The sequence below is a fragment of the Panulirus ornatus genome, chromosome 10 (assembly GCF_036320965.1).
Source record: "Panulirus ornatus isolate Po-2019 chromosome 10, ASM3632096v1, whole genome shotgun sequence".
NCBI lineage: Eukaryota > Metazoa > Arthropoda > Malacostraca > Decapoda > Palinuridae > Panulirus > Panulirus ornatus.
In genome coordinates, this window is record NC_092233.1 from 60,983,274 (window position 1) to 60,998,116 (window position 14,843).

The 14,843-nt window shown below is 39.2% G+C and overlaps 1 protein-coding gene across 8 annotated transcripts in view; it reads left to right on the forward strand.

The window, feature by feature from the left end:
• Positions 1–14,843, forward strand: part of LOC139751011 (constitutive coactivator of PPAR-gamma-like protein 1 homolog) — a 121,602-nt gene that overhangs the window by 1,948 nt on the left and 104,811 nt on the right. For all 8 annotated transcript variants that reach the window (XM_071666077.1, XM_071666080.1, XM_071666082.1 and 5 more), the window contains exons 2-6: positions 4,473–4,818; positions 7,281–7,453; positions 7,729–7,842; positions 8,061–8,207; positions 10,670–10,837. In XM_071666077.1, coding sequence (XP_071522178.1) covers positions 4,611–4,818; positions 7,281–7,453; positions 7,729–7,842; positions 8,061–8,207; positions 10,670–10,837 — 810 coding nt within the window. In that variant the 5' untranslated portion in view covers positions 4,473–4,610. The remainder of the gene's footprint in view (positions 1–4,472; positions 4,819–7,280; positions 7,454–7,728; positions 7,843–8,060; positions 8,208–10,669; positions 10,838–14,843) is intronic.

The following is a 14,843-nucleotide window of genomic DNA, read 5'->3' on the forward strand; positions in this document are numbered from 1 at the left end:
CTTGCCTATGGATCATGCAATCTAAAAATGGTAACATACCATTATTTTCATTTTCTAAAGTAAATTTGATGGAAGGCATTAAATTGTTAAGTAAGGGGAGAAATATTTGTAAATTATTATTTGTTGGCCAAACACTAAGAACATCATCTACATACTTAGACCAAATTGCATTAGAAGGTAAGATATCCTTTTGTAATTGTTTCAAAAAATTCCATATAAAGATTACTTATTACAGGTGAAAGAGGGTTACCCATTGCCATACCAAATTTTTGCGCATAATAATCTCCAATTTAATTGAAATACACAGTCTTTTATACACAGTTTTATCAGTTCAATGAAAACAGACCTTGAAACATGTAAATGAATATCATCCAAAACATCAAATAGATATTCGAAAAGGTCATCTACTGCAACTTTTGTGAAAAGTGAGGAAACATCAAAGGTAATAAGTTTGTAATAAAAATTAACATTGATATTGTTAAGCTTGTTAACTAGATCTATATTGTAATTCAGCTGAATGTTATATTTCTCTCTTGTGTCTCCCCTTATGATGTGATTATTACATGAAAGTGCACTTGGGAACTTAACGTGTTTCATTTTCCCCGTGGACTCATAGGAATATATATTCCATTAAAGAATGAATATTTTATCCCTGGGGATAGGGGAGAAAGAATACTTCCCACGTATTCCCTGCTTGTCTTAGAAGATGACTAAAAGGGAAGGGAGCTGGAAATCCTCCCCTCTCATTTTTAATTTTCCAAAAGAAGGAACAGAGAAGGGGGCCAAGTGAGGATATTCCCTCAATGACTCAGTCCTCTGTTCTTAATGCTACCTCGCTAATGTGGAAAATGGCGAATAGTATGAAAATATGTAATACCCTGGTTCAATCCATTGACAGCACGTCGACCCTGGTATACCACATCGTTCCAATTCACTCTATTCCGTGCACGCCTTTCACCCTCCTGCATGTTCCGATCACTCAAAATCTTTTACACTCCATCTTTCCACCTCCAATTTGGTCTCCCACTTCTCCTCGTTCCCTCCACCTCTGACACATATATCCTCTTGGTCAATCTTTCCTCACTCATTCTCTCCATGTGACCAAACCATTTTAAAACACCCTCTTCTGCTCTCTCAACCACACTCTTTTTATTACCACACATCTCTCTTACCCTATTATTACTTACTCAGTCAAACCACCTCACACCACATATTGTCCTCAAACATCTCATTTCCAGCACATCCATCCTCCTGTGCACAACTCTATCCATAGCCCACGCCTCGCAACCATACAACATTGTTGGAACCACTATTCCTTCAAACATACCCATTTTTACTTTCCGAGCTAATGTTCTCGACTTCCACACATTCTTCAAGGCTCCCAGGATTTTCGCCCCCTCCCCCACCCTATGATCCACTTCCGCTTCCATGGTTCCATCCGCTGCCAGGTCCACTCCCAGATATCTAAAACACTTTACTTCCTCCAGTTTTTCTCCATTCAAACTTACCTCCCAGTTGACTTGACCCTCAACCCAACTGTACCTAATAACCTTGCTCTTATTCACATTTACTCTTAACTTTCTTCTTTCACACACTTTACCAAACTCAGTCACCAGCTTCTGCAGTGTCTCACATGAATCAGCCACCAGCGCTGTATCATCAGCGAACAACAACTGACTCACTTCCCAAGCTCTCTCATCCCCAACAGACTTCATACTTGCCCCTCTTTCCAAAACTCTAGCATTTACCTCCCTAACAACCCCATCCATAAACAAATTAAACAACCATGGAGACATCACACACCCCTGCCGCAAGCCTACATTCACTCAGAACCAATCACTTTCCTCTCTTCCTACACGTACACATGCCATACATCCTCGATAAAAACTTTTCACTGCTTCTAACAACTTGCCTCCCACACCATATATTCTTAATACCTTCCACAGAGCATCTCTATCAACTCTATCATATATATATATATATATATATATATATATATATATATATATATATATATATATATATATATTTATTTATTTATTTATTTATTTATATATTTATTTTGCTTTGTCGCTGTCTCCCGCGTTTGCGAGGTAGCGCAAGGAAACAGATGAAAGAAATGGCCCAACCCACCCCCATACACATGTATATACATACACGTCCACACATGCAAATATACGTACCTGTACATCTCAATGTACACATATATATACACACACAGACACATACATATATACCCATGCACACAATTCACAGTGTCTGCCTTTATTCATTCCCATCGCCACCTCGCCACACATGGAATACCATCCCCCTCCCCCCTCATGTGTGGGAGGTAGTGCTAGGAAAAGACAACAAAGGCCCCATTCGTTCACACTCACTCTCTAGCTGTCATGCAATAATGCCCGAAACCACAGCTCCCTTTCCACATCCAGGCCCCACAGAACTTTCCATGGTTTACCCCAGACGCTTCACATGCCTTGATTCAATCCATTGACAGAACATCGACCCCAGGTATACCACATCGATCCAATTCACTCTATTCCTTGCCTGCCTTTCACCCTTCTGCATGTTCAGGCCCCGATCACTCAGAATCTTTTACACTCCATCTTTCCACCTCCAATTTGGTCTCCCACTTCTCGTTCCCTCCACCTCCGACACACATATCCTCGTGGTCAATCTTTCCTCACTCATTCTCTCCATGTGCCCAAACCATTTCAAAACACCCTCTTTTGCTCTCTCAACCACGCTCTTTTTATTTCCACACATCTCTCTTACCCTATTATTACTCACTCGATCAAACCACCTCACACCACATATTGTCCTCAAACACCTCATTTCCAGCACATCCACCCTCCTGTGCACAACTCTATCCATAGCCCACGCCTCGCAACCATACAACATTGTTGGAACCATTATTCCTTGAAACATAGCCATTTTTGCTTTTGGAGATAATGTTCTTGACTTCCACACATTCTTCAAGACTCCCAGGATTTTCGCCCCCTCCCCCACCCTATGATTCACTTCCGCTTCCATGGTTCCATCCGCTGCCAGATCCACTCCCAGATATCTAAAACACTTTACTTCCTCCAGTTTTTCTCCATTCAAACTTACCTCCCACTTGACTTGACCCTCAACCCTACTGTACCTAATAACCTTGCTCTGTGTGTGCGTGTGTGTGTGTTATATGGTTGCGAGGTGTGGGCTATAGGTGGAGTTGTGCGGAGGAGGATGGATGTGCTGGAAATGAGATGTTTGAGGACAATATGTGGTGTGAGGTGGTTTGATCTAGTAGGTAATGAAAGGGTAAGAAAGATGTGTGGTAGTAAAGCGAGTGTGGTTGAGAGAGCAGAAGAGGGTGTTTTGAAATGGTTTGGTCACATGGAGAGACTGAGTGAGGAAAGATTGATAAAGAGGATATATGTGTCAGAAGTGGAGGGAACGAGGAGAATGGGAGACCAAATTGGAGGTGGAAAGATGGAGTGAAAAAGATTTTGAGTGATTGTGGCCTGAACATGCTGGAGGGTGAAAGGCATGCAAGGAATAGAGTGAATTGGAATGATGTGGTATACTGGGGTCGATGTGCTGTCAATGGATTGAACCAAGGCATATGAAGCGTCTGGGGTAAACCATGGAAGGTTTTGTGGGGCCTGGATGTAGAAAGGGAGCTGTGGTTTCGATGCATTATACATGAGAGCTAGAGACTGAGTGTGAACGAATGTGTCCTTTGTTGTCTTTTCCTTGCGCTATCTTGCGCACATGCGGGGGAGGGGGTTTTCATTTTATGTGTGGCGGGGTGGCGACGGGAATGAATAAGGGCAGACTATGAATTATGTACATGTGTATATATGCATATGTCTGTGTGTGTATATATATGTATATGTTGAGATGTATAGGTATGTATATGTGTGTGTGTGGAGGTGTATGTCTATACATGTGTATGTGGGTGGGTTGAACCATTCTTTGTCTGTTTCCTTGCGCTACCTCGTTATTGCGGGAGACAGCAACAAAGTATGATAAATATATATATATTTATATACCCTTGCATGACTCAGGTGCCCATTTTATTGAACAACCCATAGGGGTGGATGAACAACTGGGTTGTTTGTGGACTAATTGCTGCAACCAGGATTCAAACTAATGCACTTGACCCTGAGTGGCCTGTAAATGCATTATGGTTGGGAGCACTAACCAATACACCATGGGTGTGGGAATTCATTAATTATGGAGACTGTTGCTGTGACCAACCCCATAAGGAAGTTCCAGCTGGGACGGGTGTCAGAGATATAGATAGATTTTGATGGTGCCTGCATTGTTTCTTTGCTGAGCTTGTTCAATTTTTCTACTGCTATATTGCTTTAGAAATATTTCTCACCTTTCCCTCTTTGAAATTTTATTTGGTTTTATTGTGATAGGTAGATATGTATGTTGTCAGAATCACTTTTGGTATTTTGAAATATGTACATATTTTTCAGGTGTTGCTGCCAAGAACATGTGGACTTAACGAAGAAACCATGTGAGAAATATTTTGAAAACCAAATCTTTATAAAATTTTAACCTATTAGATATTTAAGCAAGTTCATCGAAAACCAAATTTCCAAAGCATTGTTAAGATGGTGATACAAGACCTCCAGCGTTTCTTAGAATCACAAGTGCCAGGTGCTTGTGTTCCAGTGGATCTTTTAAAGATTGCCAAGAGTGTTGGGATTAGGCGTGGCAATCAGCGCAATGCTCCAAGGGGTGGATATGGCCATGCACCACTCACTCTTGTGGTGGATGGAGAATATTGTCTTGACCGACTGTATGGAGGTTTCTTTTCAGGTGAGTTAGTTATTTAGTAATTTTTTATATAAGATGGTGTCTGTTTAATGGATGGATGTTTTGTGCACATGTGATGTGCAGCAGATTTTCCAAATTTACCCAAAAATATCTTATCTTATTTCTCATGTTGTTAAAGTACAGTATAATTATTTTGAATTGCTTCTTCGATTTTTACAAGTGTACTTAAGTTTTAAAGAATCATTAGTTGAGTTGATTAGCAGGTGTCTTTAGGTGTGCATAGACATTCTTGAGTTATCTTGATATCATCAGTGTAGCTTTACAGAGCTTAAAATATATCCCCATGAGATATGTTAGACACATTGGGAAGGGATGTAATTCAAGGACATTTTTACTGCTGTTCTTAAATGAAGGTGATGTTAGCCTTGCTCGTATTGCAGGTGTTCCTGTTGCATGCAGCACCTCATTTTCTTCATGCATCTTCTCTTTTAGTTTCAGAAAATCTGAATTAATGCTAGTCCATGAGTTAGATGGGAACTTACTGAAGAGAAGTGTAAAGAAATAGTTCCCGAAAGTTACGAGTTACTGTGTCATTTACCTGCTGTAATTTGATTTTTTGAACAGATGTTGATCATGACTAGATAAGAATTCCAGTTCTTTCTGCCATTTCCCCCTGAATTTTATTGAATATGTAGGTGATTACTAATTCATGCTTTAGGTAAGAACCTGCTGTACAGAATTGTGTAAAAAAATATTTGAAAAATATTATTTCCTGGACTATTCACCCATTATAAGTAGAATGTTTTAAACTGATGATGTTCACAAACCAAGTATGAATTCAGTTGTTGCTAGTTTCTCCTGTATTTTTCTGAAAATGAAGTTGCTTATTAATTCATGCATTAGGTAAGAAACTGAAAAGTGTAGAAAAAATGTATGAAAAATACAATTTACCATATCATTCATTGAGTACTAGCTGAATGATTTTAACTAAAGGCTAAGATGATCATCTCATGATTATAAGTTTTACATTCTCTGTGGCAGTTTTATTTGTGTCTCCATTTTTTCCATTATTATTCTGAATACATGTAATACAATTATTGATGCATTAGATAAGAGCCAACTGGAAAGAAATGTGTTCTAAAATAAAATAAAATACAACTCATCAAACCATTGAGAGAGTATAAGTTTAGTGTTTCAAAAGGAATACCACCACAAGATAGATAAGAATTCCACCTCTTTCAGCAATTTTCTCTTGAATGTTTCTGACTGTACAGATAAGCATTAATTTATGCATTTTTTGAGAACCAACTGAAGAAAATTGTTTAGAAAAAAATATGTGAAAAATATAATTTACACTAACATTCACAGGTTACACCCCCTCCCTGACATACATCCGAGTTCTGTGTGACTGACCAGTCAGATCTCGAATGGACGTAAATTGGATGCATGTCAGCATGGCATTTAGAATTCATATACCTGTACAGTATTCATTTATCTTACTCAATTTCTATCATGATTATCTTCATGATTATCTTGTTTTATATTATCCAGCTTTATTATATGATTCTGTAGTTTCCTTTTACCTTTTGTTTAAGATTCTTTCATTCATATTTCATTTTTGTTGTTCAATTTATATTTTTTTCCGGTCATATGTACAGATGGTAGTAAGTCCCATAGGTTGTAAGTATGGGGCTCAGGTGTATACTTGAATGTTTTAGACTGACATTGCGAGCAAGGAAAGAATTCTATTTTCTATATATTTCTGAATGTGAAGATATTTGTTGATTCATGCATTAGGTAGGAATGTACTGAAGAGAAATGTAAAGAATTGGATGAATACAATTTACCATTTCATTCCCTGAGTACAGGTACATGTTTTCAGTTGAAGGCAATGTTAGTCTCTGAACACTTACACACTTGAACTGCAAGTTGAACACTTAGTATGACTATGACTGGGTGCAGTGGGGAAAGAAATGAGGGGGTGTATGAGAGATCTGTTATGGTGGGGAATGAACTGTGGATAGGAGAGTGAGTGAAACATAATTCTTTGAGGTGGTATAGGCATGCAGAAAGAGTGCAAGGTGGGGAATGTACAAGGAGAGTGTATAATAGTACTATTAAAGGTTGGTGTGAGAGGGAGACCACTTGTGACATAGGGAAATAGAGTGGAATACTACTGGAGGGACTGAAATGGTGGAAGAATGCTTGGAATGGTGTATGTGAGGGAGGCATGTAAGGGCAGGGGTAAGTGGAGACTCTTTTGTCCCTTGATGAGAGTTCCTGTAGGGAATTAGTGTTGGAGTTAGATAGATAGGCCAAAACACATTTGTTTAGAAGCAGAAGTTCTGGAATTTTTTTCATAATGGCTCCTCCCATGTTTTGTATTCATTGTACTATTGAAATTGTTGTACTTTGATTTAGCATTGTTTGAGGAGGGTTGATAAGGAATGATGAATTAACAAAACCTAACATTATATACTGATGAAAGAATGTTTTTCTTTCAGACTGGGTATGTGGTGGACAGTGGAATCGCATGGTGCAATTTTTGGCAGTGCTCATGCAAACAGTTCAAAACAACAATATAGAACTTGCTGTATTCTTCAATGGTGCTCTTGAACAGCAGCGATTAAATGAATGGGTTCGACAAGAGTGCTCTCTGCGAAAAAATATAAACTCGGTAATTGCCTTAACTATGTTTTATATTTTGATAATCTTCTTATTCAATAGTTGCCTTGTTATTCCGTAGTATTCATACAATAGTTTGCTTTTACAGCCAATATGACCCTAATTTTAACTGGGATTAGGCGAGGGCTTAGGAGTGCCATCTATTATGGTTGGTTTGAAATTACTTTTATTTTGTTTAGATGCATGAAAGGAAATTTGACTAACATATGCTTAGAAATAGCTCTCATTTAGCATTCATCATTGTTCTCAGATTTTATTGTATTTCAGGTGCTAAAACATGTGACTGTGAAAGGCACACCACCGCCCAAAGTATGGTGGGTTGCGCCTGTTGGTCTTCGCACTTGCCTCCGTATGGCTTTGCGACACCTCAACATACAAGTGGTTAGTCATTATGTCCCATATTTTGTCATATGTTTTATATTGATTAAAATTTGTGTACTGGGATTTTTGATATTCTTGAATAAAAGATTTTAGTACTTAATGTAGTAGAAGATGCCTGTGTCATCAAGTTTGATGCTTTATTTCCCATTCTTTGGTTGTGTGCAGGAAGCTCAAAAGTCTTATACATCTCAAGCATTAATTTTCGTAATATTTTCCAGTTGTGTACTATGGATGATCACCATCAGGAAGTAATTGCATTTTGCCGGGAGAACAACTACCATGGTCTTATGGCAGAAGATGCAGAGTACATAATTTTTGATCCACCCCGTTACTTTTCATCACACCAGCTCAAACTTACGTACAAGGTTTGTAGTTTGTCTGTTTAGCGTCAGGCAGGATGTTGTGGTCAAAGACATGTTCAGAATTATCTGAAAAGCTGTAAAGGTAGTTTTGTTAGAGGGAGATGTGTGAGAAAGATTGGTTGACACTTTGTAAGTAAGCAAAAGTGGTTTTTGTAAGCTTTCTCAAGTTTTTAGAGGACTGAATCAACATTATATTAGAAAGATGTGCATGAGTGACAAACTTGGCATTTAAGGAGCCAGCTCCGACAAAATATTAATGCATGTTTAAAAGTGATTGAGTGAAGGTATGTACAAAGCACAAGGTTGGGGAGGAGCTATTATGGTTTGAGAAGTGATAGGGGATATATGTTTGTCATGATGAATGTGTATTATAAATATTTAGAGTGCTATGTGTTAACATTGCCTTTTGGCAAAATGGTAGAAGCAATAGATAGAAGCAGTAGGATGGAACTTTGACTGTAGCATTAGGTAGAAAATTTTCTTTTTTAGGTTTAGGATGGTATGGAGTTGCTAGTTGTCTTTTTACTGCATGTGCAGTCTTTGCACAAAAGAATTGACAATTATAGTTGAAATTAGGCTTTTTTTGTCAGGTTTTATTCACATATCAAGTTATATTGGTGCATATATCATACATCTGATACCATGGTTCAGCCGTAGAAGTCAGATGACATGATTTCCCACCTCATTTACCCCATGTTGATGAGAGGGTAGGAATGAAGCCTCTTGATTGCTGTTTTTTTGTGTTTGTGATATTTTTGACATATCTGTTCCAGAATGTATTTTTTTCTCTCCCACTGATCATAGATCCTAAGAAGTTTTCTCAGCAAGAAAAGGCTCGTATTCTTGCTTGGAAGTAAGAAATTGTTCTCCAGGTAAGATTTCAGGACATACTGGCAGGGCTGAGTTTACCATGAGGACACATACTTCGACTTCCTTTTACTATCATTCCTTACAAAAAGCTGGGACTGGTTGACCTAAGAAAACCTGATGAAGCATGAGATTTTGAAAAATGTATCCCCAAAGAGGTTATCACTTACCTTTCATGTCTCCATAGGTTGCGCAGATGTAGCTTTTTTTTTTTTTTTACAGGAGATGGTACTAGGAGGAAGTCTAAGAAAAGTATCTGGATGGTGAACTCATCCCTTTCAGTATATCTTTTAATCTTGCTTTGAAACATATTTTCTTAGTTAGGACTCTTTGATTTGTTACTGGTATGGGAAGAATATCAGTCGGAACAGAAATAGTGAAAATATCACTAAACATAAGGATGGTGAGCAAAAGTTGTGCCCCTCATCTCTCAATGCCATGCTGTAAGTGAGGTGGCAAATCATGCCATTTGACCTCTAATGCTAGAACATATGATGTCCCAGCATAAGCAAGTGATAGGATTTCTCTTAAGACTTGATTTGTGTAAGCCTTATTTTAAATTATTTTTTTTCAAAGGCTATGTCAATACTGATTGCTGGATACATTAGCTTGTGAAAGTCTGTATGGAGAAAGTTCATAGTGAATGTGAATGAAAATAAGGTAATGAGGTGCAGAAGGGAAACGAGACTGGATGATTTGACAGTAAGTTTGAATTAGGAGGATCTGGAAGGAGTCGAGTGCTTTAGGTACGTAGGAGTGGTCTTGACAGCAGATGGAACCTTGGGAGATGAAAGTGAGTTGTATGGTTATAGCAGGGGCTAAGGTTCTGGGTGTATGGAGGACTACTTGGGAGAAGTCATTGTTTGTTAGGGCAAAGATTTTTATGCTTGATGGTATAGTAGTCCTGAGAGTGTTTTTAGTGATGTCAGTCTCTGGCCCTGAATGCAAAAGAATGGAAGATCATGACAGTAGAATTGAAATGCTTGAGGACAGTATGTGATATGAGGAGGGCTGAACATATGAATGAGAGTGTAAAAGAGAATTGTGGTGGTAAATGCAATATAATTGAGAGCTGACTATGCTGAGCTGAAATGGTTTGGATGTATGGAGATGATAGCAGAGAAATCTGGACTAGGAGAATTTACATCAGATTTAGAGGGAGAAATGGGAAGAGGGTTGGTTAGCAAAAGGAGATGGAAGGAGAGAGTGAAAGAGGCTATAGGTTATTGGGCTCTGAACATTGAGGAGGGTTAGATTTGTGCATGGGATGGAACAAATTGGATTGGTATGTTATAAGAGAGGGAGGGCAACCTGTAGTCAGTTGGCTGAACCAGTGCATTTAAAGTTGTCATTGTAAACCATGTTTGAGTCCATGGGGCTTGGCTGTGGATGGCAGGCTCTGTTTTCTCTTTATTGTATACATCTTGAGAGTGCATGAGTGTGTGCAAATGAGGCAGTTGTGTATGTGTTTCTGACCTACATCACTAAGGTGGAAGAAGTAGTTGTGTATAAGGAAGAATTAGTTGCACATACTGTACACTCTTGCTAACTTATGACAAAATCAGTCATATTATCTGATTTTTTTTTTTATATTGCAGGGTTCCCTAGAAACCAAAGAGTTTATCCTAGATGAAGTAGCTAAGGGATTAGGTCTTCAGCGTAACTACTTCTGCTTGCTGGCAGCTCTCTTGGGAAATTATCTACTTACTGAGGCAGATCTTAGGGACTTTTATGCATCACTTATTCCAGGCTATGACAAACAACAAGTAAGTTTATAGTGGTTTTAGTAATTTAAGGCTTAACTCATGAAATTTGTTTTGTCCTTTTGGTGTGTGGCTATTAGTTTTATCAATGAAAATATAAAAGTTATAAAAAGCATACTAAATCTTGTATGGAGTTGGTGCAAGGAATGTTGAAATGTAGATATTACAACCCATCCTCACTGTAAGAGCATTTGAGTTTTGAGAATCTGCTAAATGACTGAAGAGTTATGACCAACCTTTTCATACATGAGATGGAAGATCCAATCTTACAAGTACTAGTACATTGAAACCCTCATCTGGTAGCTCCTGCAGATGGCTAGTGATCTTTGTTCCCCCTTAGAACCAGTTAATATTTGATGATGATAAGACACTGGTGACAGATGATAAGAAAAGTATGGTTGAGAGCTGAAGAGGGTGTGGTGAAGTGGTTTTGACATAGGGAAAGAATAATGTGTAGAGATTGATAAAGTTGGTATATATCAACCCATACACCTCTCTTTTCTCTTTCATTAGGAACTTTACTTTGCCATCCTGCCACTCGCCACCCTGTCTCACTTGGCCACCTCACACCTCCTGCAAGCCACATGCTTTTGCATTTGCCAGCAGGGCTTCCCTAGATATCTCCCATTCCTCACTTTTTTACCTTGTTTGCTCTCACCTCTTGACATTCTACATCCAGTCTCTCTTGGTCTTTCTTACAAGTCTCTTTTCCAAGCTCACTTACTTTCACCACACTTTTCTTGCTCATGTCGTTTCCTCTCCCAGAAATCTATACCCTTGACTCCACCAGCTAATGATCAGACAGCCCACCAGCTACCACTTTCCACACAATCACATTTAAGAGACTCTCTTTTGTACACATATGAATTAGTATGTAATCCAGGAACACTCTCTTTCAATCTTTTCCACTTGCCCCCATATGCTTATTCATGTCCCTCTTTTTAAACTAGGTATTCCCAATTACCAGTCCTTTTTCAGCACACAGCTCCACAAGCTGTTCACTGTTTCTATCCACCTCACTGAATTCCCCATGCTCCCTAGTTATATGCTTTTACTGCCACTTTACTCACTCTTGGTTTAAATCTTCTGTTGCTAATACCTACTGTCTTGCATCAAAACTGCTGACACACTCATACAGCTACTCCCAAAACACTTGCCTTTCATCATCTTTCTCCTCATGGCCAGGTGCCTAAGCACTAATAATCACCCATCTCTTGCAGTCCGCTTTCATTTTTACCCTCATTGGTGTGGAGCTCACTTCCCTACAGTCTTTCACTCATTTCCACTACTGCTTTAGCAATAGGACTATCCCTTCCTTAGCTTTTGCCTTCATGCCAACCCGACTATTCCCCAAAGACATTCCCAAACTACTCTTCCCATTTGCATTTACCTTTGAGCTTTGTTTCACTAAAAGCTAGAGCATCCAGGTTCCTTTCCTCAAAAGTACCTCTTATATCTCTTTTCTCCTCATCTTGCTTACATCCACACACATTCAGTCATCCCAGTCGGAGCCTTCGAGGAGAAGCATTGAGCATTCCTCACTTGGCTCTTTCTTCTGTTCCATCTTTTAGAAAGTAAAACTCAAAAAGGGGTTGTTTCCAGTCCCCCACTCCCACCCCTTTACATCACACAGTGAATGCAGAAGTAGAGTTCCTCCCATATCAGGGATAATATATGAGATGGGTTTGCTGAAATGGTTTGGAGTGAGGAGGGTTGACAAAGGAGCTATTTATGTCAGAGGTGGTAGGGACAAAGAGAAGTGGGAGACTAAAGTGGAGAGTGGAGGATGGAGTGAGAGATATTATTTGCACGTGAGCATGCAGGAGAGGTAATGGCTTGCATGGGATATAGTGAATTGGAACAGAATTGGAACAATATGGTCTGCAGAGGTCGATAAACAGTTAGTGGACTGAACTAAGGCATGTGAAGCACTCAGGGGAAACCATGGAAAGGTCTGAGGGGCCTGGGGCCTAGTTGAGGATAGGAGGCTGTGGTTTCAGAGCATTGAACACGACAGCCAGAGAATGGATGCGAGTGAATGCAGCCTTTTGTCGTCTGTTCCTGGCGCTACCTTGCTAACGCTGGAAATGATGATCAGTAATGGAATAAGATATAAGAGATGTGTATTTGTATGTCTCCAGGACTGAGCTTACCCATAAAACTCATAAAGAGGTTAGTTACATATGGCCTTTCTCTGAAACTATGCGGACTCTCACTTAGGAAATTTCTCCAGCACAGAAAGTCATCTACATACTTTTTGATAATATTTTCCAGTATCTTACACACCACATATGTTAGTGAGACTGGTGTGTATTTCAGTACTTGTTCCTGGTCTCCTATCTTATATATAGGTATGATGTTTGTCATATTCCATAACCTTGCCACTATTCTTCTCTTCAGTGACATCTTTAACAGTAATTCAAGTGGTTTTTCTAGTGTATCTGCACACATCTTTAGCACATTTGATGTAATTTCATCAGTACCATGGGCTTTGTATGAATGTGTGTGTGTGTCAGTGTGTGTGTGTGTGTGTGTGTGTGTGTGTCTGTGAGCAAATGGGGAAGGAAATGGCTAACAAGTACAAAAGAAAAAGAGCGATTATGCATGTTTATATATATATGATTGGAAGAATGCATGTATAGTGTTATTATATAAAGGCAAGGGGGATAAAGGTGAATGATCAAATTGCAGAGGTATAAGGTTGTTGAATGTACCTGGTAAGTTGTATGGGAGAGTAGTGATTGATAGAGTTAAAGCATGTACAAAGTGTCAGACTGGGGAGGAGCAATTTTTGTTTCAGAAGTGGTATAGGATGTGTGGATCAGGTGTTTGCTTTAAAGATTGTGATTGAGAAATACTTAGAGAAACAGGGATTTATATGTGGCATTTATGGATCTGGAGAAAGCATGTGATAGGGTTGATATAGATGCCTTGTGGGAGGTCTTAAGGATATATTGTGGATACAAAGTATATGTACAAGGAGGAAGAGAAGAGCGTGAGTGGTTCCAAGTGAAGGTTGGTCTGCATCAGGGATGTGTGATGTCACCATGGGGTAGGAAGGGAAGTGTGAGTGTTTTCGAGAGAGGAGTGAACATGCAGTCTGTGGGGGATGAGTGGCTTTAGGTAGTGAGGCAGTTGTTGTTTGATGATGATACTGGACTGATGGCAGATTCAGATGAGATGCTGCAGAAATTGGTGACTGAGTTTGGAAGAGTATGTGAAAGGCAGAAGTTGAGAGCAACTCTGAATAAAAGCTAGGTTATGAGTTTTATCACGGTAGAGGGGTAGGTTGAATTAATTAGTGTGTGAGTTTGAATGGAGAAAAATTGGAAGTGAAATGTTTTCGATACCTGGGAGTAGACATTGTGGCACATGGAACCATGGAATTGGAAGTAGAGTCATAAGGCAGGTAAAGGAGTGAAGGTTCTGGGAGCACTGAAGAATGTGTGGGAAGAGATATCATTGTTTGGGTATGTTTGAAGGTCTAGCAATCCCAGCAATGTTATATGGGTGTGAGGCATGGGCTGTAGATGAGGAAATGAAATGTTTAAGGACATTATTTGGTGTCAGGTGGTTTGATTAAGTAATAAAAAGTTGAAAGAGAGATTTGGTAATGAAAAGAATGTGGTTCAGAGAGATGAAGAGGGTATGATGAAATACTTTGGACATATGGAGAGAATGAGTGAGGAAAGGTTATCAAAGAGGATATATTTGTCAGAAGTGGAGGGAACAAGGAGAAAGGGAATCCAAATTGGAGGTAGAAGGATAGAGTGAAAAAGATAGCGAGTAATGCAGGAGGGTGAAAGGCATGCATGGGATAAAGTGACTAGGGATGATATAGCATATGTGGGCTAACATGCTGTCTGTGGACTGAACCAGAGCATGTGAAGTGCCAGGGTAAACAATAGAAAGATCTGTTGAGCCTGATTGTGGTTATTAAGCTGTGGTTTCAATGCATTACATATGACAGCTAGAGAATGGATGTGAGCAAATATGGCCTTTCTTAATC